Source organism: Heptranchias perlo, chromosome 23 (assembly GCF_035084215.1).
Source record: "Heptranchias perlo isolate sHepPer1 chromosome 23, sHepPer1.hap1, whole genome shotgun sequence".
Lineage (NCBI taxonomy): Eukaryota > Metazoa > Chordata > Chondrichthyes > Hexanchiformes > Hexanchidae > Heptranchias > Heptranchias perlo.
The window spans coordinates 47,452,880-47,480,051 of NC_090347.1; the positions used below are offsets into that span (position 1 = coordinate 47,452,880).

The 27,172-nt window shown below is 57.4% G+C and overlaps 1 protein-coding gene across 1 annotated transcript in view; it reads right to left on the reverse strand.

Moving 5' to 3' along the window:
• The window catches only part of LOC137341429 (avidin-related protein 4/5-like), a 58,312-nt gene extending 32,647 nt beyond the window's left edge, over window positions 1–25,665 (reverse strand). Inside the window, exons 1-2 of the mRNA XM_068004543.1 lie at window positions 25,558–25,665; window positions 24,092–24,305 (exon numbers count right to left, since the gene is read on the reverse strand). Of these exons, the coding sequence (XP_067860644.1) occupies window positions 24,092–24,305; window positions 25,558–25,620 (277 nt within the window). The 5' untranslated portion in view covers window positions 25,621–25,665. The remainder of the gene's footprint in view (window positions 1–24,091; window positions 24,306–25,557) is intronic.
• Window positions 25,666–27,172: the final 1,507 nt, after the last annotated feature.

Below are 27,172 nucleotides of genomic sequence, written 5' to 3' on the forward strand. Positions count from 1 at the left end.
GTCCCGGTGTCTCGGTGTCTCGGTGTCCCAGTGTCCCAGTGTCTCTGTGTCTCGGTGTCCGAGTGTCCCAGTGTCTCTGTGTCCCTGTGTCCCGGTGTCCCGGTGTCTCGGTGTCTCGGTGTCCGAGTGTTCCAGTGTCTCTGTGTCCCAGTGTCCCAGTGTCCCTGTGTCTCTGTGTCCCAGTGTCCCAGTGTCTCTGTGTCTCTGTGTCTCGGTGTCTCTGTGTCTCTGTGTCTCTGTGTCTCGGTGTCTCGGTGCCTCAGTGTCCCGGTGTCCCAGTGTCCCAGTGTCCCAGTGTCTCAGTGTCTGTGTCCCAGTGTCCCAGTGTCTCTGTGTCCCAGTGTCTCTGTGTCCCAGTGTCCCGGTGTTCCAGTGTTCCAGTGTCCCAGTGTCCATGTGTCCCAGTGTCCCGGTGTCTCGGTGTCCGAGTGTTCCAGTGTCTCTGTGTCCCAGTGTTCCAGTGTCCCAGTGTCTCTGTGTCTCGGTGTCCGAGTGTCTCTGTGTCCCAGTGTCCCAGTGTCCCAGTGTCCCGGTGTCTCGGTGTCTCGGTGTCCGAGTGTTCCAGTGTCTCTGTGTCCCAGTGTCCCTGTGTCTCTGTGTCCCAGTGTCCCAGTGTCTCTGTGTCTCGGTGTCTCGGTGTCTCTGTGTCTCGGTGTCTCGGTGTCCCAGTGTCTCGGTGTCTCGGTGTCCCAGTGTCTCGGTGTCTCGGTGTCCCAGTGTCTCTGTGTCTCAGTGTCCCTGTGTCTCAGTGTCTCAGTGTCCCAGTGTCTCAGTGTCTGTGTCCCAGTGTCCCAGTGTCTCGGTGTCCGAGTGTCCCAGTGTCTCTGTGTCCCAGTGTCCCAGTGTCTCTGTGTCTCGGTGTCCGAGTGTCCCAGTGTCTCTGTGTCCCAGTGTCCCAGTGTCTCTGTGTCTCGGTGTCCGAGTGTCCCAGTGTCTCTGTGTCCCTGTGTCCCGGTGTCACGGTGTCCCGGTGTCCCGGTGTCTCGGTGTCTCGGTGTCCGAGTGTTCCAGTGTCTCTGTGTCCCAGTGTCCCAGTGTCCCTGTGTCTCTGTGTCCCAGTGTCCCAGTGTCTCTGTGTCTCTGTGTCTCGGTGTCTCGGTGTCTCGGTGTCTCTGTGTCTCTGTGTCTCTGTGTCTCTGTGTCTCGGTGTCTCGGTGCCTCAGTGTCCCGGTGTCCCAGTGTCTCAGTGTCTGTGTCCCAGTGTCCCAGTGTCTCTGTGTCCCAGTGTCTCTGTGTCTCTGTGTCCCAGTGTCCCGGTGTTCCAGTGTTCCAGTGTCCCAGTGTCCATGTGTCCCAGTGTCCCGGTGTCTCGGTGTCCGAGTGTTCCAGTGTCTCTGTGTCCCAGTGTTCCAGTGTCCCAGTGTCCCAGTGTCTCTGTGTCTCGGTGTCCGAGTGTCTCTGTGTCCCAGTGTCCCAGTGTCCCAGTGTCCCGGTGTCTCGGTGTCTCGGTGTCCGAGTGTTCCAGTGTCTCTGTGTCCCAGTGTCCCTGTGTCTCTGTGTCCCATTGTCCCAGTGTCCCAGTGTCTCTGTGTCTCGGTGTCTCTGTGTCTCGGTGTCTCGGTGTCCCAGTGTCTCGGTGTCTCGGTGTCCCAGTGTCTCGGTGTCTCGGTGTCCCAGTGTCTCTGTGTCTCAGTGTCCCTGTGTCTCAGTGTCTCAGTGTCCCAGTGTCTCAGTGTCTGTGTCCCAGTGTCCCAGTGTCTCTGTGTCTCTGTGTCCCAGTGTCTCTGTGTCCCTGTGTCTCTGTGTCCCAGTGTCTCTGTGTCCCAGTGTCTCTGTGTCCCAGTGTCTCAGTGTCTCAGTGTCTGTGTCCCAGTGTCCCAGTGTCTCTGTGTCCCAGTGTCCCAGTGTCCCAGTGTCTCAGTGTCTGTGTCCCAGTGTCTCTGTGTCTCTGTGTCCCAGTGTCTCTGTGTCCCAGTGTCTCTGTGTCCCAGTGTCTCTGTGTCTCTGTGTCCCAGTGTCCCTGTGTCCCTGTGTCTCTCTGTCTCTGTGTCCCAGTGTCTCTGTGTCCCAGTGTCTCTGTGTCTATGTGTCTCTGTGTCCCAGTGTCCCTGTGTCCCAGTGTCTCTGTGTCCCAGTGTCTCTGTGTCCCAGTGTCTCAGTGTCTCAGTGTCTCAGTGTCTGTGTCCCAGTGTCCCAGTGTCTCAGTGTCTGTGTCCCAGTGTCCCAGTGTCTCTGTGTCTCTGTGTCCCAGTGTCTCTGTGTCCCAGTGTCTGTGTCCCAGTGTCTCTGTGTCTCTGTGTCCCAGTGTCCCTGTGTCCCTGTGTCTCTGTGTCCCAGTGTCTCTGTGTCTCAGTGTCCCTGTGTCCCTGTGTCTCTGTGTCCCAGTGTCCCAGTGTCTCTGTGTCTCAGTGTCTCAGTGTCCCAGTGTCTCAGTGTCTGTGTCCCAGTGTCCCAGTGTCTCTGTGTCCCAGTGTCTCTGTGTCCCAGTGTCTCTGTGTCTGTGTCCCAGTGTCTCTGTGTCCCAGTGTCCCAGTGTCTCAGTGTCTGTGTCCCAGTGTCTCTGTGTCTCTGTGTCCCAGTGTCCCAGTGTCTCAGTGTCTGTGTCCCAGTGTCTCTGTGTCTCTGTGTCCCAGTGTCTCTGTGTCTCTGTGTCCCTGTGTCCCTGTGTCTCTGTGTCTCTGTGTCCCAGTGTCTCTGTGTCCCAGTGTCTCTGTGTCTATGTGTCTCTGTGTCCCAGTGTCTCTGTGTCCCAGTGTCTCAGTGTCTCAGTGTCTCAGTGTCTGTGTCCCAGTGTCCCAGTGTCTCTGTGTCCCAGTGTCTCTGTGTCTCTGTGTCCCAGTGTCCCTGTGTCCCTGTGTCTCTGTGTCTCTGTGTCCCAGTGTCTCTGTGTCCCAGTGTCTCTGTGTCTATGTGTCTCTGTGTCCCAGTGTCCCTGTGTCCCAGTGTCTCTGTGTCCCAGTGTCTCTGTGTCCCAGTGTCTCAGTGTCTCAGTGTCTCAGTGTCTGTGTCCCAGTGTCCCAGTGTCTCAGTGTCTGTGTCCCAGTGTCCCAGTGTCTCTGTGTCCCAGTGTCTCTGTGTCCCAGTGTCTCAGTGTCTCAGTGTCTCAGTGTCTGTGTCCCAGTGTCCCAGTGTCTCAGTGTCTGTGTCCCAGTGTCCCAGTGTCTCAGTGTCCCAGTGTCCCAGTGTCCCAGTGTCTCTGTGTCCCAGTGTCCCAGTGTCTCAGTGTCTGTGTCCCAGTGTCCCAGTGTCTCTATGTCTCTGTGTCCCAGTGTCTCTGTGTCCCAGTGTCTCTGTGTCTCAGTGTCCCTGTGTCTCAGTGTCTCAGTGTCCCAGTGTCTCAGTGTCTGTGTCCCAGTGTCCCAGTGTCTCTGTGTCCCAGTGTCTCTGTGTCCCAGTGTCTCTGTGTCCCAGTGTCTCTGTGTCTGTGTCCCAGTGTCTCTGTGTCCCAGTGTCCCAGTGTCTCAGTGTCTGTGTCCCAGTGTCCCAGTGTCTCTGTGTCTCTGTGTCCCTGTGTCCCTGTGTCTCTGTGTCTCTGTGTCCCAGTGTCTCTGTGTCCCAGTGTCTCTGTGTCTATGTGTCTCTGTGTCCCAGTGTCTCTGTGTCCCAGTGTCTCAGTGTCTCAGTGTCTCAGTGTCTGTGTCCCAGTGTCCCAGTGTCTCTGTGTCCCAGTGTCTCTGTGTCTCTGTGTCCCAGTGTCCCTGTGTCCCTGTGTCTCTGTGTCTCTGTGTCCCAGTGTCTCTGTGTCCCAGTGTCTCTGTGTCTATGTGTCTCTGTGTCCCAGTGTCCCTGTGTCCCAGTGTCTCTGTGTCCCAGTGTCTCTGTGTCCCAGTGTCTCAGTGTCTCAGTGTCTCAGTGTCTGTGTCCCAGTGTCCCAGTGTCTCAGTGTCTGTGTCCCAGTGTCCCAGTGTCTCTGTGTCTCTGTGTCCCAGTGTCTCTGTGTCCCAGTGTCTCTGTGTCCCAGTGTCTCTGTGTCTCTGTGTCCCTGTGTCCCTGTGTCTCTGTGTCCCAGTGTCCCAGTGTCTCTGTGTCCCAGTGTCTCTGTGTCTCTGTGTCCCTGTGTCCCTGTGTCTCTGTGTCTCTGTGTCCCAGTGTCTCTGTGTCCCAGTGTCTCTGTGTCTATGTGTCTCTGTGTCCCAGTGTCTCTGTGTCCCAGTGTCTCAGTGTCTCAGTGTCTCAGTGTCTGTGTCCCAGTGTCCCAGTGTCTCTGTGTCCCAGTGTCTCTGTGTCTCTGTGTCCCAGTGTCCCTGTGTCCCTGTGTCTCTGTGTCTCTGTGTCCCAGTGTCTCTGTGTCCCAGTGTCTCTGTGTCTATGTGTCTCTGTGTCCCAGTGTCCCTGTGTCCCAGTGTCTCTGTGTCCCAGTGTCTCTGTGTCCCAGTGTCTCAGTGTCTCAGTGTCTCAGTGTCTGTGTCCCAGTGTCCCAGTGTCTCAGTGTCTGTGTCCCAGTGTCCCAGTGTCTCTGTGTCTCTGTGTCCCAGTGTCTCTGTGTCCCAGTGTCTCTGTGTCCCAGTGTCTCTGTGTCTCTGTGTCCCTGTGTCCCTGTGTCTCTGTGTCCCAGTGTCCCAGTGTCTCTGTGTCCCAGTGTCTCTGTGTCTCAGTGTCCCTGTGTCTCTGTGTCCCAGTGTCTCAGTGTCTCAGTGTCTCAGTGTCTGTGTCCCAGTGTCCCAGTGTCCCAGTGTCTCAGTGTCTGTGTCCCAGTGTCCCAGTGTCTCTGTGTCTCTGTGTCCCAGTGTCTCTGTGTCCCAGTGTCTCAGTGTCCCAGTGTCTCAGTGTCTGTGTCCCAGTGTCCCAGTGTCTCTGTGTCTCTGTGTCCCAGTGTCTCTGTGTCCCAGTGTCTCTGTGTCCCAGTGTCTCTGTGTCCCAGTGTCTCTGTGTCTATGTGTCTCTGTGTCCCAGTGTCCCTGTGTCCCTGTGTCTCTGTGTCCCAGTGTCTCTGTGTCCCAGTGTCTCTGTGTCTCAGTGTCCCTGTGTCTCAGTGTCTCAGTGTCCCAGTGTCTCAGTGTCTGTGTCCCAGTGTCCCAGTGTCTCTGTGTCTCTGTGTCCCAGTGTCTCTGTGTCCCAGTGTCCCAGTGTCTCTGTGTCCCAGTGTCCCAGTGTCCCTGTGTCTCTGTGTCCCAGTGTCCCAGTGTCTCTGTGTCCCAGTGTCTCTGTGTCTCAGTGTCCCTGTGTCTCAGTGTCTCAGTGTCCCAGTGTCTCAGTGTCTGTGTCCCAGTGTCCCAGTGTCTCTGTGTCTCTGTGTCCCAGTGTCTCTGTGTCCCAGTGTCTCTGTGTCCCTGTGTCTCTGTGTCCCAGTGTCTCTGTGTCCCAGTGTTTCTGTGTCCCAGTGTCTCAGTGTCTGTGTCCCAGTGTCCCAGTGTCTCTGTGTCCCAGTGTCCCAGTGTCTCAGTGTCTGTGTCCCAGTGTCTCTGTGTCTCTGTGTCCCAGTGTCTCTGTGTCCCAGTGTCTCTGTGTCCCAGTGTCTCTGTGTCCCTGTGTCCCTGTGTCTCTGTGTCTCTGTGTCCCAGTGTCTCTGTGTCCCAGTGTCTCTGTGTCTATGTGTCTCTGTGTCCCAGTGTCCCTGTGCCCCAGTGTCTCTGTGTCCCAGTGTCTCTGTGTCCCAGTGTCTCAGTGTCTCAGTGTCTGTGTCCCAGTGTCCCAGTGTCTCAGTGTCTGTGTCCCAGTGTCTCTGTGTCTCTGTGTCCCAGTGACTCTGTGTCCCAGTGTCTCTGTGTCCCAGTGTCTCTGTGTCTCTGTGTCCCAGTGTCCCTGTGTCCCTGTGTCTCTGTGTCCCAGTGTCCCAGTGTCTCTGTGTCCCAGTGTCCCTGTGTCCCTGTGTCTCTGTGTCCCAGTGTCCCAGTGTCTCTGTGTCCCAGTGTCTCTGTGTCTCAGTGTCCCTGTGTCTCTGTGTCCCAGTGTCCCAGTGTCTCAGTGTCTCAGTGTCTGTGTCCCAGTGTCCCAGTGTCTCAGTGTCTGTGTCCCAGTGTCCCAGTGTCTCTGTGTCTCTGTGTCCCAGTGTCTCTGTGTCCCAGTGTCTCTGTGTCCCAGTGTCTCTGTGTCTATGTGTCTCTGTGTCCCAGTGTCCCTGTGTCCCTGTGTCTCTGTGTCCCAGTGTCCCAGTGTCTCTGTGTCCCAGTGTCTCTGTGTCTCTGTGTCCCAGTGTCCCTGTGTCCCTGTGTCTCTGTGTCCCAGTGTCCCAGTGTCTCTGTGTCCCAGTGTCCCTGTGTCCCTGTGTCTCTGTGTCCCAGTGTCCCAGTGTCTCTGTGTCCCAGTGTCTCTGTGTCTCAGTGTCCCTGTGTCTCTGTGTCCCAGTGTCCCAGTGTCTCAGTGTCTCAGTGTCTGTGTCCCAGTGTCCCAGTGTCTCAGTGTCTGTGTCCCAGTGTCCCAGTGTCTCTGTGTCTCTGTGTCCCAGTGTCTCTGTGTCCCAGTGTCTCTGTGTCCCAGTGTCTCTGTGTCTATGTGTCTCTGTGTCCCAGTGTCCCTGTGTCCCTGTGTCTCTGTGTCCCAGTGTCCCAGTGTCTCTGTGTCCCAGTGTCTCTGTGTCTCAGTGTCCCTGTGTCTCAGTGTCTCAGTGTCTCAGTGTCCCAGTGTCCCAGTGTCCCAGTGTCTCTGTGTCCCAGTGTCCCAGTGTCTCAGTGTCTGTGTCCCAGTGTCCCAGTGTCTCTATGTCTCTGTGTCCCAGTGTCTCTGTGTCCCAGTGTCTCTGTGTCCCAGTGTCTCTGTGTCTATGTGTCTCTGTGTCCCAGTGTCCCTGTGTCCCAGTGTCTCAGTGTCTCTGTGTCCCAGTGTCTCTGTGTCCCAGTGTCTCTGTGTCTATGTGTCTCTGTGTCCCAGTGTCCCTGTGTCCCAGTGTCTCTGTGTCCCAGTGTCTCAGTGTCCCAGTGTCTCAGTGTCTCAGTGTCTGTGTCCCAGTGTCCCAGTGTCTCAGTGTCTGTGTCCCAGTGTCCCAGTGTCTCTGTGTCTCTGTGTCCCAGTGTCTCTGTGTCCCAGTGTCTGTGTCCCAGTGTCTCTGTGTCTCTGTGTCCCAGTGTCCCTGTGTCCCTGTGTCTCTGTGTCCCAGTGTCTCTGTGTCTCAGTGTCCCTGTGTCCCTGTGTCTCTGTGTCCCAGTGTCCCAGTGTCTCTGTGTCCCAGTGTCTCTGTGTCCCAGTGTCCCTGTGTCTCTGTGTCCCAGTGTCCCAGTGTCTCTGTGTCCCATTGTCTCTGTGTCTCTGTGTCCCAGTGTCTCTGTGTCCCAGTGTCTCTGTGCCCCAGTGTCTCTGTGTCCCAGTGTCTCTGTGTCTATGTGTCTCTGTGTCCCAGTGTCCCTGTGTCCCAGTGTCTCTGTGTCCCAGTGTCTCTGTGTCCCAGTGTCTCAGTGTCTCAGTGTCTGTGTCCCAGTGTCCCAGTGTCTCTGTGTCCCAGTGTCCCAGTGTCTCAGTGTCTGTGTCCCAGTGTCCCAGTGTCTCTGTGTCTCTGTGTCCCAGTGTCTCTGTGTCCCAGTGTCTCTGTGTCCCTGTGTCTCTGTGTCCCAGTGTCTCTGTGTCCCAGTGTCTCAGTGTCTGTGTCCCAGTGTCCCAGTGTCTCTGTGTCCCAGTGTCCCAGTGTCCCAGTGTCTCAGTGTCTGTGTCCCAGTGTCTCTGTGTCTCTGTGTCCCAGTGTCCCAGTGTCTCTGTGTCTCTGTGTCCCAGTGTCCCTGTGTCCCTGTGTCTCTGTGTCTCTGTGTCCCAGTGTCTCTGTGTCCCAGTGTCTCTGTGTCTATGTGTCTCTGTGTCCCAGTGTCTCTGTGTCCCAGTGTCTCAGTGTCTCAGTGTCTCAGTGTCTGTGTCCCAGTGTCCCAGTGTCTCAGTGTCTGTGTCCCAGTGTCTCTGTGTCTCTGTGTCCCAGTGTCTCTGTGTCCCAGTGTCTCTGTGTCCCAGTGTCTCTGTGTCTCTGTGTCCCAGTGTCCCTGTGTCCCTGTGTCTCTGTGTCCCAGTGTCCCAGTGTCTCTGTGTCCCAGTGTCTCTGTGTCTCAGTGTCCCTGTGTCTCTGTGTCCCAGTGTCTCAGTGTCTCAGTGTCTGTGTCCCAGTGTCCCAGTGTCCCAGTGTCTCAGTGTCTGTGTCCCAGTGTCCCAGTGTCTCTGTGTCTCTGTGTCCCAGTGTCTCTGTGTCCCAGTGTCTCTGTGTCCCAGTGTCTCTATGTCTCTGTGTCCCAGTGTCTCTGTGTCCCAGTGTCTCTGTGTCTATGTGTCTCTGTGTCCCAGTGTCCCTGTGTCCCAGTGTCTCTGTGTCCCAGTGTCTCTGTGTCCCAGTGTCTCTGTGTCCCAGTGTCTCTGTGTCTATGTGTCTCTGTGTCCCAGTGTCCCTGTGTCCCAGTGTCTCTGTGTCCCAGTGTCTCTGTGTCCCAGTGTCTCAGTGTCTCAGTGTCTGTGTCCCAGTGTCCCAGTGTCTCAGTGTCTGTGTCCCAGTGTCCCAGTGTCTCTGTGTCTCTGTGTCCCAGTGTCTCTGTGTCCCAGTGTCTGTGTCCCAGTGTCTGTGTGTCTCTGTGTCCCAGTGTCCCTGTGTCCCTGTGTCTCTGTGTCCCAGTGTCTCTGTGTCTCAGTGTCCCTGTGTCCCTGTGTCTCTGTGTCCCAGTGTCCCAGTGTCTCTGTGTCCCAGTGTCTCTGTGTCCCAGTGTCCCTGTGTCTCTGTGTCCCAGTGTCCCAGTGTCTCTGTGTCCCATTGTCTCTGTGTCTCTGTGTCCCAGTGTCTCTCTGTCCCAGTGTCTCTGTGCCCCAGTGTCTCTGTGTCCCAGTGTCTCTGTGTCTATGTGTCTCTGTGTCCCAGTGTCCCTGTGTCCCAGTGTCTCTGTGTCCCAGTGTCTCTGTGTCCCAGTGTCTCAGTGTCTCAGTGTCTCAGTGTCTGTGTCCCAGTGTCCCAGTGTCTCTGTGTCCCAGTGTCCCAGTGTCTCAGTGTCTGTGTCCCAGTGTCCCAGTGTCTCTGTGTCTCTGTGTCCCAGTGTCTCTGTGTCCCAGTGTCTCTGTGTCCCTGTGTCTCTGTGTCCCAGTGTCTCTGTGTCCCAGTGTCTCAGTGTCTGTGTCCCAGTGTCCCAGTGTCTCTGTGTCCCAGTGTCTCTGTGTCCCAGTGTCTGTGTCCCAGTGTCTGTGTGTCTCTGTGTCCCAGTGTCCCTGTGTCCCTGTGTCTCTGTGTCCCAGTGTCTCTGTGTCTCAGTGTCCCTGTGTCCCTGTGTCTCTGTGTCCCAGTGTCCCAGTGTCTCTGTGTCCCAGTGTCTCTGTGTCCCAGTGTCCCTGTGTCTCTGTGTCCCAGTGTCCCAGTGTCTCTGTGTCCCATTGTCTCTGTGTCTCTGTGTCCCAGTGTCTCTGTGTCCCAGTGTCTCTGTGCCCCAGTGTCTCTGTGTCCCAGTGTCTCTGTGTCTATGTGTCTCTGTGTCCCAGTGTCCCTGTGTCCCAGTGTCTCTGTGTCCCAGTGTCTCTGTGTCCCAGTGTCTCAGTGTCTCAGTGTCTCAGTGTCTGTGTGCCAGTGTCCCAGTGTCTCTGTGTCCCAGTGTCCCAGTGTCTCAGTGTCTGTGTCCCAGTGTCCCAGTGTCTCTGTGTCTCTGTGTCCCAGTGTCTCTGTGTCCCAGTGTCTCAGTGTCTGTGTCCCAGTGTCCCAGTGTCTCTGTGTCCCAGTGTCCCAGTGTCCCAGTGTCTCAGTGTCTGTGTCCCAGTGTCTCTGTGTCTCTGTGTCCCAGTGTCTCTGTGTCTCTGTGTCCCAGTGTCCCTGTGTCCCTGTGTCTCTGTGTCTCTGTGTCCCAGTGTCTCTGTGTCCCAGTGTCTCTGTGTCTCTGTGTCCCAGTGTCTCTGTGTCCCAGTGTCTCAGTGTCTCAGTGTCTCAGTGTCTGTGTCCCAGTGTCCCAGTGTCTCAGTGTCTGTGTCCCAGTGTCTCTGTGTCTCTGTGTCCCAGTGTCTCTGTGTCCCAGTGTCTCTGTGTCCCAGTGTCTCTGTGTCTCTGTGTCCCAGTGTCCCTGTGTCCCTGTGTCTCTGTGTCCCAGTGTCCCAGTGTCTCTGTGTCCCAGTGTCTCTGTGTCTCAGTGTCCCTGTGTCTCTGTGTCCCAGTGTCTCAGTGTCTCAGTGTCTGTGTCCCAGTGTCCCAGTGTCCCAGTGTCTCAGTGTCTGTGTCCCAGTGTCCCAGTGTCTCAGTGTCTGTGTCCCAGTGTCCCAGTGTCTCTGTGTCTCTGTGTCCCAGTGTCTCTGTGTCTATGTGTCCCAGTGTCCCTGTGTCCCTGTGTCTCTGTGTCCCAGTGTCTCTGTGTCCCAGTGTCTCTGTGTCTCAGTGTCCCTGTGTCTCAGTGTCTCAGTGTCCCAGTGTCTCAGTGTCTGTGTCCCAGTGTCCCAGTGTCTCTGTGTCTCTGTGTCCCAGTGTCTCTGTGTCCCAGTGTCCCTGTGTCCCTGTGTCTCTGTGTCCCAGTGTCTCTGTGTCCCAGTGTCTCTGTGTCTCAGTGTCCCTGTGTCTCAGTGTCTCAGTGTCCCAGTGTCTCAGTGTCTGTGTCCCAGTGTCCCAGTGTCTCTGTGTCCCAGTGTCCCAGTGTCTCAGTGTCTGTGTCCCAGTGTCTCTGTGTCCCAGTGTCTCTGTGTCCCTGTGTCTCTGTGTCCCAGTGTCTCTGTGTCCCAGTGTCTCTGTGTCCCAGTGTCTCAGTGTCTGTGTCCCAGTGTCCCAGTGTCTCTGTGTCCCAGTGTCTCAGTGTCTGTGTCCCAGTGTCTCTGTGTCTCTGTGTCCCAGTGTCTCTGTGTCCCAGTGTCTCTGTGTCCCAGTGTCTCTGTGTCTCTGTGTCCCAGTGTCCCTGTGTCCCTGTGTCTCTGTGTCTCTGTGTCCCAGTGTCTCTGTGTCCCAGTGTCTCTGTGTCTATGTGTCTCTGTGTCCCAGTGTCCCTGTGTCCCAGTGTCTCTGTGTCCCAGTGTCTCTGTGTCCCAGTGTCTCAGTGTCTCAGTGTCTGTGTCCCAGTGTCCCAGTGTCTGTGTCCCAGTGTCTCTGTGTCTCTGTGTCCCAGTGTCTCTGTGTCCCAGTGTCTCTGTGTCCCAGTGTCTCTGTGTCTCTGTGTCCCAGTGTCCCTGTGTCTCTGTGTCCCAGTGTCCCAGTGTCTCTGTGTCCCAGTGTCCCTGTGTCCCTGTGTCTCTGTGTCCCAGTGTCTCTGTGTCCCAGTGTCTCTGTGTCTCAGTGTCCCTGTGTCTCTGTGTCCCAGTGTCCCAGTGTCTCAGTGTCTGTGTCCCAGTGTCCCAGTGTCTCAGTGTCTGTGTCCCAGTGTCTCTGTGTCTCTGTGTCCCAGTGTCTCTGTGTCCCAGTGTCTCTGTGTCTATGTGTCTCTGTGTCCCAGTGTCCCAGTGTCTCTGTGTCCCAGTGTCTCTGTGTCTCTGTGTCCCAGTGTCCCAGTGTCCCTGTGTCCCTGTGTCTCTGTGTCCCAGTGTCCCAGTGTCTCTGTGTCCCAGTGTCCCTGTGTCCCTGTGTCTCTGTGTCCCAGTGTCCCAGTGTCTCTGTGTCCCAGTGTCTCTGTGTCTCAGTGTCCCTGTGTCTCTGTGTCCCAGTGTCTCAGTGTCTGTGTCCCAGTGTCTCAGTGTCTGTGTCCCAGTGTCTCTGTGTCTCTGTGTCCCAGTGTCTCTGTGTCCCAGTGTCTCTGTGTCTATGTGTCTCTGTGTCCCAGTGTCCCTGTGTCCCTGTGTCTCTGTGTCCCAGTGTCCCAGTGTCTCTGTGTCCCAGTGTCTCTGTGTCTCAGTGTCCCTGTGTCTCAGTGTCTCAGTGTCTCAGTGTCCCAGTGTCCCAGTGTCCCTGTGTCCCAGTGTCCCAGTGTCTCAGTGTCTGTGTCCCAGTGTCCCAGTGTCTCTGTGTCTCTGTGTCCCAGTGTCTCTGTGTCCCAGTGTCTCTGTGTCCCAGCGTCCCTGTGTCTCTGTGTCCCAGTGTCTCTGTGTCTCAGTGTCCCAGTGTCTCTGTGTCTATGTGTCTCTGTGTCCCAGTGTCCCTGTGTCCCTGTGTCTCTGTGTCTCTGTGTCCCAGTGTCTCTGTGTCCCAGTGTCTCTGTGTCTCAGTGTCCCTGTGTCTCAGTGTCTCAGTGTCTCAGTGTCCCAGTGTCCCAGTGTCTCAGTGTCTGTGTCCCAGTGTCTCTGTGTCTCTGTGTCCCAGTGTCTCTGTGTCCCAGTGTCTCTGTGTCTATGTGTCTCTGTGTCCCAGTGTCCCTGTGTCCCTGTGTCTCTGTGTCCCAGTGTCTCTGTGTCCCAGTGTCTCTGTGTCCCAGTGTCTCTGTGTCTCTGTGTCTCAGTGTCTCAGTGTCCCAGTGTCCCAGTGTCCCAGTGTCTCTGTGTCCCAGTGTCCCAGTGTCTCAGTGTCTGTGTCCCAGTGTCCCAGTGTCTCTGTGTCTCTGTGTCCCAGTGTCTCTGTGTCCCAGTGTCTCTGTGTCCCAGTGTCCCTGTGTCTCTGTGTCCCAGTGTCTCTGTGTCTCAGTGTCCCAGTGTCTCTGTGTCTATGTGTCTCTGTGTCCCAGTGTCCCTGTGTCCCTGTGTCCCAGTGTCCCAGTGTCTCTGTGTCCCAGTGTCTCTGTGTCCCAGTGTCTCAGTGTCTCAGTGTCCCAGTGTCCCAGTGTCCCAGTGTCTCTGTGTCCCAGTGTCCCAGTGTCTCAGTGTCTGTGTCCCAGTGTCCCAGTGTCTCTGTGTCTCTGTGTCCCAGTGTCTCTGTGTCCCAGTGTCTCTGTGTCCCAGTGTCCCTGTGTCTCTGTGTCCCAGTGTCTCTGTGTCTCAGTGTCCCAGTGTCTCTGTGTCTATGTGTCTCTGTGTCCCAGTGTCCCTGTGTCCCTGTGTCCCAGTGTCCCAGTGTCTCTGTGTCCCAGTGTCTCTGTGTCCCAGTGTCTCTGTGTCTCAGTGTCTCAGTGTCCCAGTGTCCCAGTGTCTCTGTGTCCCAGTGTCCCAGTGTCTCAGTGTCTGTGTCCCAGTGTCCCAGTGTCTCTGTGTCTCTGTGTCCCAGTGTCTCTGTGTCCCAGTGTCTCTGTGTCCCAGTGTCCCTGTGTCTCTGTGTCCCAGTGTCTCTGTGTCTCAGTGTCCCAGTGTCTCTGTGTCTATGTGTCTCTGTGTCCCAGTGTCCCTGTGTCCCTGTGTCCCAGTGTCCCAGTGTCTCTGTGTCCCAGTGTCTCTGTGTCTCAGTGTCCCAGTGTCTCTGTGTCTATGTGTCTCTGTGTCCCAGTGTCCCTGTGTCCCTGTGTCCCAGTGTCCCAGTGTCTCTGTGTCCCTGTGTCTCTGTGTCCCAGTGTCCCAGTGTCCCAGTGTCTCTGTGTCCCAGTGTCTCTGTGTCTCAGTGTCCCTGTGTCTCAGTGTCTCAGTGTCTCAGTGTCTCAGTGTCTCAGTGTCTCAGTGTCCCAGTGTCCCAGTGTCTCTGTGTCCCAGTGTCTCAGTGTCTGTGTCCCAGTGTCTCTGTGTCTCTGTGTCCCAGTGTCTCTGTGTCCCAGTGTCTCTGTGTCCCAGTGTCTCTGTGTCTATGTGTCCCAGTGTCCCTGTGTCCCTGTGTCTCTGTGTCCCAGTGTCTCTGTGTCCCAGTGTCTCTGTGTCTCTGTGTCTCAGTGTCTCTGTGTCCCTGTGTCCCAGTGTCTCTGTGTCCCAGTGTCTCTGTGTCCCAGTGTCTCTGTGTCCCAGTGTCTCTGTGTCCCAGTGTCTCTGTGTCTCAGTGTCCCAGTGTCTCTGTGTCCCTGTGTCCCAGTGTCTCTGTGTCCCAGTGTCTCTGTGTCCCAGTGTCTCTGTGTCCCAGTGTCTCTGTGTCCCAGTGTCTCTGTGTCCCAGTGTCTCTGTGTCCCAGTGTCCCAGTGTATCTGTGTCCCAGTGTCTCTGTGTCCCAGTGTCTCTGTGTCCCAGTGTCTCTGTGTCCCAGTGTCTCAGTGTCCCAGTGTCTCAGTGTCTCTGTGTCCCAGTGTCCCAGTGTCCCAGTGTCTCTGTGTCCCTGTGCCCCAGTGTCCCAGTGTCTCTGTGTCCCAGTGTCTCTGTGTCCCAGTGTCTCTGTGTCTATGTGTCTCTGTGTCCCAGTGTCCCAGTGTCTCTGTGTCCCAGTGTCTCTGTGTCCCAGTGTCTCTGTGTCCCAGTGTCTCTGTGTCCCAGTGTCTCAGTGTCTCAGTGTCCCTGTGTCCCAGTGTCCCAGTGTCTCTGTGTCCCAGTCTCTCTGTGTCCCAGTGTCTCTGTGTCTCTGTGTCCCAGTGTCTCTGTATCCCAGTGTCCCAGTGTCCCTGTGTCCCAGTGTCCCTGTGTCCCAGTGTCTCTGTGTCCCAGTGTCTCTGTGTCTGTGTCCCAGTGTCTCAGTGTCCCAGTGTCCCAGTGTCTCAGTGTCTCTGTGTCCCAGTGTCTCTGTGTCCCAGTGTCTCTGTGTCCCAGTGTCTCTGTGTCCCAGTGTCTCTGTGTCTCAGTGTCTCTGTGTCCCAGTGTCTCAGTGTCTCTGTGTCCCAGTGTCTCTGTGTCCCAGTGTCTCTGTGTCTCAGTGTCCCTGTGTCTCTGTGTCCCAGTGTCTCAGTGTCTCAGTGTCTGTGTCCCAGTGTCCCAGTGTCCCAGTGTCTCAGTGTCTGTGTCCCAGTGTCCCAGTGTCTCTGTGTCTCTGTGTCCCAGTGTCTCTGTGTCCCAGTGTCTCTGTGTCCCAGTGTCTCTGTGTCTATGTGTCTCTGTGTCCCAGTGTCCCTGTGTCCCTGTGTCTCTGTGTCCCAGTGTCCCAGTGTCCCAGTGTCTCTGTGTCCCAGTGTCTCTGTGTCTGTGTCCCAGTGTCTCAGTGTCCCAGTGTCGCAGTGTCTCAGTGTCTCTGTGTCCCAGTGTCTCTGTGTCCCAGTGTCTCTGTGTCCCAGTGTCTCTGTGTCCCAGTGTCTCTGTGTCTCAGTGTCTCTGTGTCCCAGTGTCTCAGTGTCCCAGTGTCCCAGTGTCCCAGTGTCTCAGTGTCTGTGTCCCAGTGTCCCAGTGTCCCTGTGTCTCTGTGTCCCAGTGTCTCTGTGTCCCAGTGTCTCTGTGTCCCAGTGTCTCTGTGTCTATGTGTCTCTGTGTCCCAGTGTCCCAGTGTCTCTGTGTCCCAGTGTCTCTGTGTCTCAGTGTCCCTGTGTCTCAGTGTCTCAGTGTCCCAGTGTCCCAGTGTCCCAGTGTCTCTGTGTCCCAGTGTCTCAGTGTCTGTGTCCCAGTGTCCCAGTGTCTCTGTGTCTCTGTGTCTCTGTGTCCCAGTGTCTCAGTGTCTCTGTGTCCCAGTGTCTCTGTGTCCCAGTGTCTCTGTGTCTCAGTGTCCCTGTGTCTCTGTGTCCCAGTGTCTCAGTGTCTGTGTCCCAGTGTCCCAGTGTCCCAGTGTCTCAGTGTCTGTGTCCCAGTGTCCCAGTGTCCCTGTGTCTCTGTGTCCCAGTGTCTCTGTGTCCCAGTGTCTCTGTGTCCCAGTGTCTCTGTGTCTATGTGTCTCTGTGTCCCAGTGTCCCTGTGTCTCTGTGTCCCAGTGTCTCTGTGTCCCAGTGTCTCTGTGTCTCAGTGTCCCTGTGTCTCAGTGTCTCAGTGTCCCAGTGTCCCAGTGTCCCAGTGTCTCTGTGTCCCAGTGTCTCAGTGTCTGTGTCCCAGTGTCCCAGTGTCTCTGTGTCTCTGTGTCCCAGTGTCTCTGTGTCCCAGTGTCTCTGTGTCCCAGTGTCTCTGTGTCTATGTGTCTCTGTGTCCCAGTGTCCCTGTGTCCCTGTGTCTCTGTGTCCCAGTGTCCCTGTGTCCCTGTGTCTCTGTGTCCCAGTGTCTCTGTGTCTCAGTGTCTCTGTGTCTATGTGTCTCTGTGTCCCAGTGTCCCTGTGTCCCTGTGTCTCTGTGTCCCAGTGTCTCTGTGTCCCAGTGTCTCTGTGTCTCAGTGTCCCTGTGTCTCAGTGTCTCAGTGTCCCAGTGTCCCAGTGTCCCAGTGTCTCAGTGTCTGTGTCCCAGTGTCCCAGTGTCCCTGTGTCTCTGTGTCCCAGTGTCTCTGTGTCCCAGTGTCTCTGTGTCCCAGTGTCTCTGTGTCTATGTGTCTCTGTGTCCCAGTGTCCCAGTGTCTCTGTGTCCCAGTGTCTCTGTGTCTCAGTGTCCCTGTGTCTCAGTGTCTCAGTGTCCCAGTGTCCCAGTGTCCCAGTGTCTCTGTGTCCCAGTGTCTCAGTGTCTGTGTCCCAGTGTCCCAGTGTCTCTGTGTCTCTGTGTCTCTGTGTCCCAGTGTCTCAGTGTCTCTGTGTCCCAGTGTCTCTGTGTCCCAGTGTCTCTGTGTCTCAGTGTCCCTGTGTCTCTGTGTCCCAGTGTCTCAGTGTCTGTGTCCCAGTGTCCCAGTGTCCCAGTGTCTCAGTGTCTGTGTCCCAGTGTCCCAGTGTCCCTGTGTCTCTGTGTCCCAGTGTCTCTGTGTCCCAGTGTCTCTGTGTCCCAGTGTCTCTGTGTCTATGTGTCTCTGTGTCCCAGTGTCCCTGTGTCTCTGTGTCCCAGTGTCTCTGTGTCCCAGTGTCTCTGTGTCTCAGTGTCCCTGTGTCTCAGTGTCTCAGTGTCCCAGTGTCCCAGTGTCCCAGTGTCTCTGTGTCCCAGTGTCTCAGTGTCTGTGTCCCAGTGTCCCAGTGTCTCTGTGTCTCTGTGTCCCAGTGTCTCTGTGTCCCAGTGTCTCTGTGTCCCAGTGTCTCTGTGTCTATGTGTCTCTGTGTCCCAGTGTCCCTGTGTCCCTGTGTCTCTGTGTCCCAGTGTCCCTGTGTCCCTGTGTCTCTGTGTCCCAGTGTCTCTGTGTCTCAGTGTCTCTGTGTCTATGTGTCTCTGTGTCCCAGTGTCCCTGTGTCCCTGTGTCTCTGTGTCCCAGTGTCTCTGTGTCCCAGTGTCTCTGTGTCTCAGTGTCCCTGTGTCTCAGTGTCTCAGTGTCCCAGTGTCCCAGTGTCTCTGTGTCCCAGTGTCCCAGTGTCTCAGTGTCTGTGTCCCAGTGTCTCTGTGTCTCTGTGTCCCAGTGTCTCTGTGTCCCAGTGTCTCTGTGTCCCAGTGTCTCTGTGTCTCTGTGTCTATGTGTCTCTGTGTCCCAGTGTCCCTGTGTCTCTGTGTCCCAGTGTCTCTGTGTCCCAGTGTCTCTGTGTCTCAGTGTCTCTGTGTCCCAGTGTCTCTGTGTCCCAGTGTCTCTGTGTCCCAGTGTCTCTGTGTCTCAGTGTCCCAGTGTCTCTGTGTCCCTGTGTCCCAGTGTCTCTGTGTCCCAGTGTCTCTGTGTCCCAGTGTCTCAGTGTCTCTGTGTCCCAGTGTCTCTGTGTCCCAGTGTCTCTGTGTCCCAGTGTCTCTGTGTCCCAGTGTCCCAGTGTCTCTGTGTCCCAGTGTCTCTGTGTCCCAGTGTCTCTGTGTACCAGTGTCTCTGTGTCCCAGTGTCTCAGTGTCCCAGTGTCTCTGTGTCCCTGTGTCCCAGTGTCTCTGTGTCCCAGTGTCTCTGTGTCCCAGTGTCTCTGTGTCCCAGTGTCTCAGTGTCTCTGTGTCCCAGTGTCTCTGTGTCCCAGTGTCTCTGTGTCCCAGTGTCTCTGTGTCCCAGTGTCCCAGTGTCTCTGTGTCCCAGTGTCTCTGTGTCCCAGTGTCTCTGTGTCCCAGTGTCTCTGTGTCCCAGTGTCTCAGTGTCCCAGTGTCCCTGTGTCCCAGTGTCTCTGTGTCCCAGTGTCTCTGTGTCCCTGTGTCCCAGTGTCCCAGTGTCCCAGTGTCTCTGTGTCCCAGTGTCTCTGTGTCCCAGTGTCTCTGTGTCTGTGTCCCAGTGTCTCAGTGTCCCAGTGTCCCAGTGTCTCAGTGTCTCTGTGTCCCAGTGTCTCTGTGTCTATGTGTCTCTGTGTCCCAGTGTCCCAGTGTCTCTGTGTCCCAGTGTCTCTGTGTCCCAGTGTCTCTGTGTCCCAGTGTCTCTGTGTCCCAGTGTCTCTGTGTCCCAGTGTCTCTGTGTCCCAGTGTCTCAGTGTCCCTGTGTCCCAGTGTCCCAGTGTCTCTGTGTCCCAGTCTCTCTGTGTCCCAGTGTCTCTGTGTCTCTGTGTCCCAGTGTCCCAGTGTCTCTGTGTCCCAGTGTCCCAGTGTCCCAGTGTCCCAGTGTCTCTGTGTCCCAGTGTCTCTGTGTCCCAGTGTCTCTGTGTCTGTGTCCCAGTGTCTCAGTGTCCCAGTGTCTCAGTGTCTCTGTGTCCCAGTGTCTCTGTGTCCCAGTGTCTCTGTGTCCCAGTGTCTCTGTGTCCCAGTGTCCCAGTGTCTTTGTGTCCCAGTGTCTCTGTGTCCCAGTGTCTCTGTGTGTGTCCCAGTGTCTCAGTGTCCCAGTGTCTCAGTGTCCCAGTGTCTCTGTGTCCCAGTGTCTCTGTGTCCCAGTGTCTCTGTGTCCCAGTGTCTCTGTGTCTCAGTGTCTCTGTGTCCCAGTGTCTCAGTGTCTCTGTGTCCCAGTGTCTCTGTGTCCCGGTGTCTCAGTGCCCATATGTCCCAGTGTTCCTGTGTCCCCATGTCTCCATGCTTCGGTGTCTCAGTGTTCAAGTGTCCCAGTGTCCCTGTGTCTCAGAGTCTCCGTGTCTTCATGTCCCAGTGTCGCTGCGTCCCGTTGCTTCAGTGGCGCGGTGCCCCTCTGTCCATGTCTCCAGGTGTCCCAGTGTCCCAGTGTCCCGTTGTCTCTGAGCCCCTGTGTCCTGTTGTCCCGATGCCCATGTGTCCTGTTGACCCGGTGCCCCAGTGTCCTGTGTCCCGTGTCCCTGTGTTACAGTGTTCAAGTGTCCCAGTGTCTCCATGTCCCAGTGACTCTGTGTCTCAGTGCCCCTGTCTCCCAGTGTCCCGTTGTCTCAGTGCCCCAGTGTCCCGTTGTCTCGGTGCCCCAGTGTCCCGTTGTCTCGGTGCCCCAGTGTCCCGTTGTCTCGGTGCCCCAGTGTCCCGTTGTCTCGGTGCCCCAGTGTCCCGTTGTCTCGGTGCCCCAGTGTCCCGTTGTCTCGGTGCCCCAGTGTCCCGTTGTCTCGGTGCCCCAGTGTCCCGTTGTCTCGGTGCCCCAGTGCCCCGTTGTCTCGGTGCCCCAGTGTCCCGTTGTCTCAGTGCCCCTGTCTCCCAGTGTCCCGTTGTCTCGGTGCCCCAGTGTCCCGTTGTCTCGGTGCCCCAGTGTCCCGGTGCCCCTGTCTCCCAGTGTCCCGTTGTCTCAGTGCCCCAGTGCCCCAGTGTCCCGTTGTCTCGGTGCCCCAGTGTCCCGTTGTCTCGGTGCCCCAGTGTCCCGTTGTCTCGGTGCCCCAGTGTCCCGTTGTCTCGGTGCCCCAGTGTCCCGTTGTCTCGGTGCCCCAGTGCCCCGCTGTCTCGGTGCCCCAGTGCCCCGTTGTCTCGGTGCCCCAGTGCCCCGTTGTCTCGGTGCCCCTGTCTACCAGTGTCCCGTTGTCTCAGTGCCCCAGTGTCCCGTTGTCTCAGTGCCCCAGTGTCCCGTTGTCTCAGTGCCCCAGTGTCCCGTTGTCTCAGTGCCCCAGTGCCCCATTGTCCCGTTGTCTCGGTGCCCCAGTGCCCCGTTGTCTCGGTGCCCCAGTGTCCCGTTGTCTCAGTGCCCCAGTGTCCCGTTGTCTCGGTGCCCCAGTGCCCCAGTGTCTCGGTGCCCCTGTCTCCCAGTGCCCCGTTGTCTCAGTGCCCCAGTGCCCCGTTGTCTCGGTGCCCCTGTCTCCCAGTGTCCCGTTGTCTCAGTGCCCCAGTGTCCCGTTGTCTCGGTGCCCCAGTGTCCCGTTGTCTCGGTGCCCCTGTCTCCCAGTGTCCCGTTGTCTCAGTGCCCCAGTGTCCCGTTGTCTCGGTGCCCCAGTGTCCCGTTGTCTCGGTGCCCCTGTCTCCCAGTGTCCCAGTGTCTCAGTGTCTCAGTGTCTCCGTGTCCCTGTGCCCCAGTGACCCGTTGTCTCAGTGCCCCAGTGCCCCGTTGTCTCAGTGCCCCTGTCTCCCAGTGTCCCGTTGTCTCGGTGCCCCAGTGCCCCAGTGTCCCGTTGTCTCAGTGCCCCAGTGTCCCGTTGTCTCGGTGCCCCAGTGCCCCGTTGTCTCGGTGCCCCAGTGTCCCGTTGTCTCAGTGCCCCTGTCTCCCAGTGTCCCGTTGTCTCGGCGCCCCAGTGTCCCGTTGTCTCGGTGCCCCAGTGTCCCGTTGTCTCAGTGCCCCTGTCTCCCAGTGTCCCGTTGTCTCAGTGCCCCAGTGCCCCAGTGTCCCGTTGTCTCGGTGCCCCAGTGTCCCGTTGTCTCCGTGCCCCAGTGTCCCATTGTCTCCGTGCCCCAGTGTCCCGTTGTCTCGGTGCCCCAGTGTCCCGTTGTCTCGGTGCCCCAGTGTCCCGTTGTCTCAGTGCCCCTGTCTCCCAGTGTCCCGTTGTCTCGGTGCCCCAGTGTCCCGTTGTCTCGGTGCCCCAGTGTCCCGTTGTCTCGGTGCCCCTGTCTCCCAGTGTCCCGTTGTCTCAGTGCCCCAGTGCCCCAGTGTCCCGTTGTCTCGGTGCCCCAGTGTCCCATTGTCTCGGTGCCCCAGTGTCCCGTTGTCTCGGTGCCCCAGTGTCCCGTTGTCTCGGTGCCCCTGTCTCCCAGTGTCCCGTTGTCTCGGTGCCCCAGTGTCCCGTTGTCTCGGTGCCCCAGTGTCCCGTTGTCTCGGTGCCCCAGTGTCCCGTTGTCTCGGTGCCCCAGTGTCCCGTTGTCTCGGTGCCCCAGTGTCCCGTTGTCTCGGTGCCCCAGTGTCCCGTTGTCTCGGTGCCCCAGTGTCCCGTTGTCTCGGTGCCCCAGTGCCCCGTTGTCTCGGTGCCCCAGTGCCCCGTTGTCTCAGTGCCCCAGTGCCCCGTTGTCTCGGTGCCCCTGTCTCCCAGTGTCCCGTTGTCTCAGTGCCCCAGTGCCCCAGTGTCCCGTTGTCTCGGTGCCCCAGTGTCCCGTTGTCTCCGTGCCCCAGTGTCCCGTTGTCTCGGTGCCCCAGTGTCCCGTTGTCTCGGTGCCCCAGTGCCCCGTTGTCTCGGTGCCCCAGTGCCCCGTTGTCTCAGTGCCCCAGTGCCCCGTTGTCTCGGTGCCCCAGTGTCCCGTTGTCTCGGTGCCCCAGTGTCCCGTTGTCTCGGTGCCCCAGTGTCCCGTTGTCTCGGTGCCCCAGTGCCCCGTTGTCTCGGTGCCCCAGTGCCCCGTTGTCTCAGTGCCCCAGTGTCCCGTTGTCTCAGTGCCCCAGTGTCTCAGTGCCCCAGTGTCCCGTTGTCTCGGTGCCCCAGTGCCCCGTTGTCTCGGTGCCCCAGTGCCCCAGTGTCCCGTTGTCTCAGTGCCCCAGTGTCCCATTGTCTCGGTGCCCCAGTGCCCCGTTGTCTCGGTGCCCCTGTCTCCCAGTGCCCCGTTGTCTCGGTGCCCCTGTCTCCCAGTGTCCCGTTGTCTCAGTGCCCCAGTGCCCCAGTGTCCCGTTGTCTCGGTGCCCCAGTGTCCCGTTGTCTCGGTGCCCCTGTCTCCCAGTGTCCCGTTGTCTCGGTGCCCCAGTGTCCCGTTGTCTCGGTGCCCAAGTGTCCCGTTGTCTCGGTGCCCCTGTCTCCCAGTGTCCCGTTGTCTCGGTGCCCCAGTGTCCCGTTGTCTCGGTGCCCCAGTGTCCCGTTGTCTCGGTGCCCCAGTGTCCCGTTGTCTCGGTGCCCCAGTGTCCCGTTGTCTCGGTGCCCCAGTGTCCCGTTGTCTCGGTGCCCCAGTGTCCCGTTGTCTCGGTGCCCCAGTGTCCCGTTGTCTCGGTGCCCCAGTGTCCCGTTGTCTCAGTGTCTCGGTGCCCCAGTGTCCCGTTGTCTCGGTGCCCCGGTGTCCCGTTGTCTCGGTGCCCCGGTGTCCCGTTGTCTCGGTGCCCCAGTGTCCCGTTGTCTCGGTGCCCCAGTGTCCCGTTGTCTCGGTGCCCCAGTGTCCCGTTGTCTCGGTGCCCGTCTCCCAGTGTCCCGTTGTCTCGGTGCCCCAGTGTCCCGTTGTCTCGGTGCCCCAGTGTCCCGTTGTCTCGGTGCCCCAGTGTCCCGTTGTCTCGGTGCCCGTCTCCCAGTGTCTCTACGTCCCGTTGCTTCAGTGGCGCGGTGCCCCTCTGTCCATGTCTCCAGGTGTCCCAGTGTCCCATTGTCCCAGCCACTCAGTGTCCCATTGTCGCAGTGTCCCGGTATCCCGTTGTCTCTGAGCCCCTGTGTCCTGTTGACCCGGTGCCCCAGTGTCCTGTGTGCCGTGTCCCTGTGTTACAGTGTTCAAGTGTCCCAGTGTCTCCATGTCCCAGTCACTCTGTGTCGCAGTGTCCCTGTGTCCCGTTGTCTCTGTGACCTGCTGTCTCGGTGCCCCTGTGTCCCGGTGCCCATATGTCCCTGTGTCCCCACGTCTCCGTGTTCAGGTGTCTCAGTGTCTCCGTGTCCCTGTGTCCCAGTGTTTAAGTGTCCCAGTGTTTAAGTGTCCCAGTGTTTAAGTGTCCCAGTATCCCTGTGTCCCCATGTCCCGTTGTCCCTGTGTCTCCATGTCCCAGTGTCCCTATGCCCCGTTGTCTCGGTGCCCCAGTGTCCCTATGCCCCATTGTCTCGGTGCCCCAGTGTCCCTATGCCCCGTTGTCTCGGTGCCCCAGTGTCCCTATGCCCCGTTGTCTCGGTGCCCCAGTGTCCCTATGCCCCGTTGTCTCGGTGCCCCAGTGTCCCTATGCCCCGTTGTCTCGGTGCCCCAGTGTCCCTATGCCCCGTTGTCTCGGTGCCCCAGTGTCCCTATGCCCCATTGTCTCGGTGCCCCAGTGTCCCTATGCCCCGTTGTCTCGGTGCCCCAGTGTCCCTATGCCCCGTTGTCTCGGTGCCCCAGTGTCCCTATGCCCCGTTGTCTCGGTGCCCCAGTGTCCCTATGCCCCGTTGTCTCGGTGCCCCAGTGTCCCTATGCCCCGTTGTCTCGGTGCCCCAGTGTCCCTATGCCCCGTTGTCTCGGTGCCCCAGTGTCCCTATGCCCCGTTGTCTCGGTGCCCCAGTGTCCCTATGCCCCATTGTCTCGGTGCCCCAGTGTTCCAGTGTCCTGTTGTCTCGGTGCCCCAGTGTTCCAGTGTCCCGTTGTCTCGGTGCCCCAGTGTCCCTATGCCCCATTGTCTCGGTGCCCCAGTGTCCCTATGCCCCGTTGTCTCGGTGCCCCAGTGTTCCAGTGTCCCGTTGTCTCGGTGCCCCAGTGTTCCAGTGTCCTGTTGTCTCGGTGCCCCAGTGTTCCAGTGTCCCGTTGTCTCGGTGCCCCAGTGTCCCTATGTTCTGTTGCTTCGGTGGCGTGGTGCCCCTCTGTCCATGTCTCCAGGTGTCCCAGTATCCCAGTGTCCCTGTGTCCCGTTGTCTTGGTGCCTCTGTCTCCCAGTGTCCCAGTGCCCCGTTGTCTCGGTGCCCCAGTGCCCCATTGTCCCTGTCTCCGGGTGTCCCTGTCTCCGGGTGTCCCTGTCTCCGGGTGTCCCTGTCTCCGGGTGTCCCTGTCTCCGGGTGTCCAGATGTCCCGGTGTCTCTGTGTCCCAGTGTCCCGATGTCCAGCTGTCCCTGTGTCCAGGTGTCCCAGTGGCCCTGTGACCCGGTATCCCAGTGTCCCATTGTCCAGGTGTCCCATTGTCCAAGTGTCCCATTGTCCAGGTGTCCCATTGTCCAGGTGTCCCAGTGTCCAGGTGTCCCAGTGTCCAGGTGTCCCAGTGTCCAGGTGTCTAGATGTCCCTGTCTCCAGGTGTCCAGATGTCCCGGTGTCTCTGTGTCCCAGTGTCCCAGTGTCCAGGTGTCCAGATGTCCCAGTGTCCAGGAATCCCGGTGTTCCGGTGTCCCAGTGCCCCAGTGTCCCGATTGCCCTGTGTCCCAGTGTCCCGATTGCCCTGTGTCCTTGTGTCCTGGTGTCTCAATTGCCCTGTGTCCAGGTGTCCCGATTGCCCTGTGTCCAGGTGTCCAGGTGTCCCTGTGACCCGGTGACCATGTGACCCTGTGTCCAGGTGTCTAGATATCCCAATTGTCCTGTGCCCCGGTGTCCCTATTGCCCTGTGTCCCGGTGTCCAGGTGTCCCAGTGGCCCTGTGACCCTGTGACCATGTGACCCTGTGTCCAGGTGACCCTGTGACCATGTGACCCTGTGTCCAGGTGACCCTGTGTCCAGGTGACCCTGTGACCCTGTGTCCAGGTGACCCTGTGACCCTGTGTCCAGGTGACCCTCTGACCATGTGACCCTGTGTCCAGGTGACCCTGTGTCCAGGTGACCCTGTGACCCTGTGACCATGTGACCCTGTGACCATGTGACCCTGTGTCCAGGTGACCCTGTGTCCAGGTGTCCAGGTGTCCCAGTGACCCAGTGACCCAGTGACCTGGTTTTACCTCCAGCCCATGCTGTGGACATGCTGAATGTTGGCTCTTTGCCCTTGTTCCTGATGCCGATCACTTGGGCTTGTCTCCTGGGCCCGGCCTCATCTCTCGCCGTCTCCACCGCAGTCAGGTAGCGGCCGCTCAGGACAAAGTGGTTGGTCTCGCTCAGGTAGAAGACAGAACCCAGGTCATTCCGCCAGGACCCGGTAATGTTACAGCTCCCTGCCTAGAAAAGAAACCGAGCCCAGGTGAGGAGCGGGCACAGCCAGCAAATACCAACAGGCCAAATACCGATGGGCCAATTAACAATGAGGCAAACACCAATTGACGCAAACACTAGTTGGGGCAAACACCAACAGGGGCAAACACCACCACGGGGCAAACACCACCACGGGGCAAACACCACCACGGGGCAAACACCACCAACAGGGGCAAACACCAACAGGGGCAAACACCACCAACAGGGGCAAACACCACCACGGGGCAAACACCAACAGGGGCAAACACCAACAGGGACAAACACCAACAGGGACAAACAACAACTGGGGCAAACACCAACTGGGGCAAACACCAACACGGGGCAAACACCAACAGGGACAAACAACAACTGGGGCAAACACCAACTGGGGCAAACACCAACACGGGGCAAACACCAACTGGGGCAAACACCAACAGGGACAAACACCAACTGGGGCAAACACCAACAGGGACAAACAACAACTGGGGCAAACACCAACAGGGACAAACAACAACTGGGGCAAACAACAACTGGGGCAAACACCAACAGGGACAAACACCAACTGGGGCAAACACCAACTGGGGCAAACAACAACTGGGGCAAACAACAACTGGGGCAAACAACAACTGGGGCAAACAACAACACGGGGCAAACACCAACAGGGACAAACACCAACAGGGACAAACACCAACTGGGGCAAACACCAACTGGGGCAAACACCAACAGGGGAAAACACCAACAGGGGGCAAACATCAACAAGGGGCAAATACCAACGGGGGAAAACACCAACAGGGGGCAAACATCAACAAGGGGCAAACACCAACGGGGGAAAACACCAACAGGGGGCAAACATCAACAAGGGGCAAACACCAACAGGGGAAAACACCAACAGGGGGCAAACAACAACACGGGGCAAACACCAACGGGGGAAAACACCAACAAGGGGCAAACATCAACAAGGGGCAAATACCAACTAGGGCAAACAACAGGGGGCAAACATCAACAAGGGGCAAATACCAACTGGGGCAAACAACAGGGGGCAAACACTAGTTGAGGCAAACACAGGCCAAGGTACTACCAGAGTGCAAACTGGGCACTGTGAACCCAGGAGCCAACATTCATTTCACATCAAGTACTGAGACCCATAGAAACTAGTCCACAATCGAGCCCACCCCTAACCCCCGACTCCACAATCGCAACATAACCCCTTCCCCAGACCGAGCACAAAGCGGGGACTTACCAGGATTCCGGGGGCAAGAAAAGACAACAGGAAGAGCGAGAAAGCAAAGCTCCGTCTCTCCATGGTGAGGACTCAGTGATAATCACAACTCCAAAGTTCAGGTCCGAGAGGAGAGGCTGATGTTTATACAGAATCTGTGCTGGCAGCAAACCAAGTCTCAATCACATCTGCTGACTCAGGGCTTTGTTGCTTATCTCACTGCTTTAAATGATGAATATTTTGTCTTTGAATGTGAGGCCTTGAGGAGAACTTCAGAATCTTGGTGATGCCTTTGGTTAAAAGTATTTACAACCCAGCATTCAGCATGAAAAATATAGTGACAGAGCACACTGCTCTTCCATTCACGCCCCCGCCCCCAGATCCCCCCTCCCCCGACTCCCCATCACCCTCCCTGGCCGCTGATCGTCCCCTCCATACCCTTTAGTACCCCACCCTGTCCAATCCCACTCTCACCACACCCAGAACCTTTAATATCACCCGATTATAATCCCTCTCCCCTGCAAAACCTCAGATCCATTAATATCCCACCCAATGCAATGATCACTCCCCGTACCCTTTAATATCCCACCCAGTCTAATCCCCCTCTCCTGCTCACTCCCCACACCCTTTAATATCCCACCCAGTCTAATCCCACTCTCCTGCTCACTCCCCACACCCTTTAATATCCCACCCAGTCTAATCCCACTCTCCTGCTCACTCCCCATACCCTTCAATATCCCACCCAGTCTAATCCCCCTCTCCTGCTCACTCCCCACACCCTTTAATATCCCACCCAGTCTAATCCCACTCTCCTGCTCACTCCCCACACCCTTTAATATCCCACCCAGTCTAATCCCACTCTCCTGCTCACTCCCCATACCCTTTAATATCCCACCCAGTCTAATCCCACTCTCCTGCTCACTCCCCACACCCTTTAATATCCCACCCAGTCTAATCCCACTCTCCTGCTCACTCCCCATACCCTTTAATATCCCACCCAGTCTAATCCCACTCTCCTGCTCACTCCCCATACCCTTTAATATCCCACCCAGTCTAATCCCACTCTCCTGCTCACTCCCCACACCCTTTAATATCCCACCCAGTCTAATCCCCCTCTCCTGCTCACTCCCCATACCCTTTAATATCCCACCCAGTCTAATCCCCCTCTCCTGCTCACTCCCCACACCCTTTAATATCCCACCCAGTCTAATCCCACTCTCCTGCTCACTCCCCATACCCTTTAATATCCCACCCAGTCTAATCCCACTCTCCTGCTCACTCCCCATACCCTTTAATATCCCACCCAGTCTAATCCCACTCTCCTGCTCACTCCCCATACCCTTTAATATCCCACCCAGTCTAATCCCCCTCTCCTGCTCACTCCCCACACCCTTTAATATCCCACCCAGTCTAATCCCACTCTCCTGCTCACTCCCCATACCCTTTAATATCCCACCCAGTCTAATCCCCTCTCCTGCTCACTCCCCATTATCCTTCAATATCCCACCCAGTCTAATCCCCCTCTCCTGCTCACTCCCCATACCCTTTAATATCCCACCCAGTCTAATCCCCCTCTCCTGCTCACTCCCCACACCCTTTAATATCCCACCCAGTCTAATCCCCCTCTCCTGCTCAC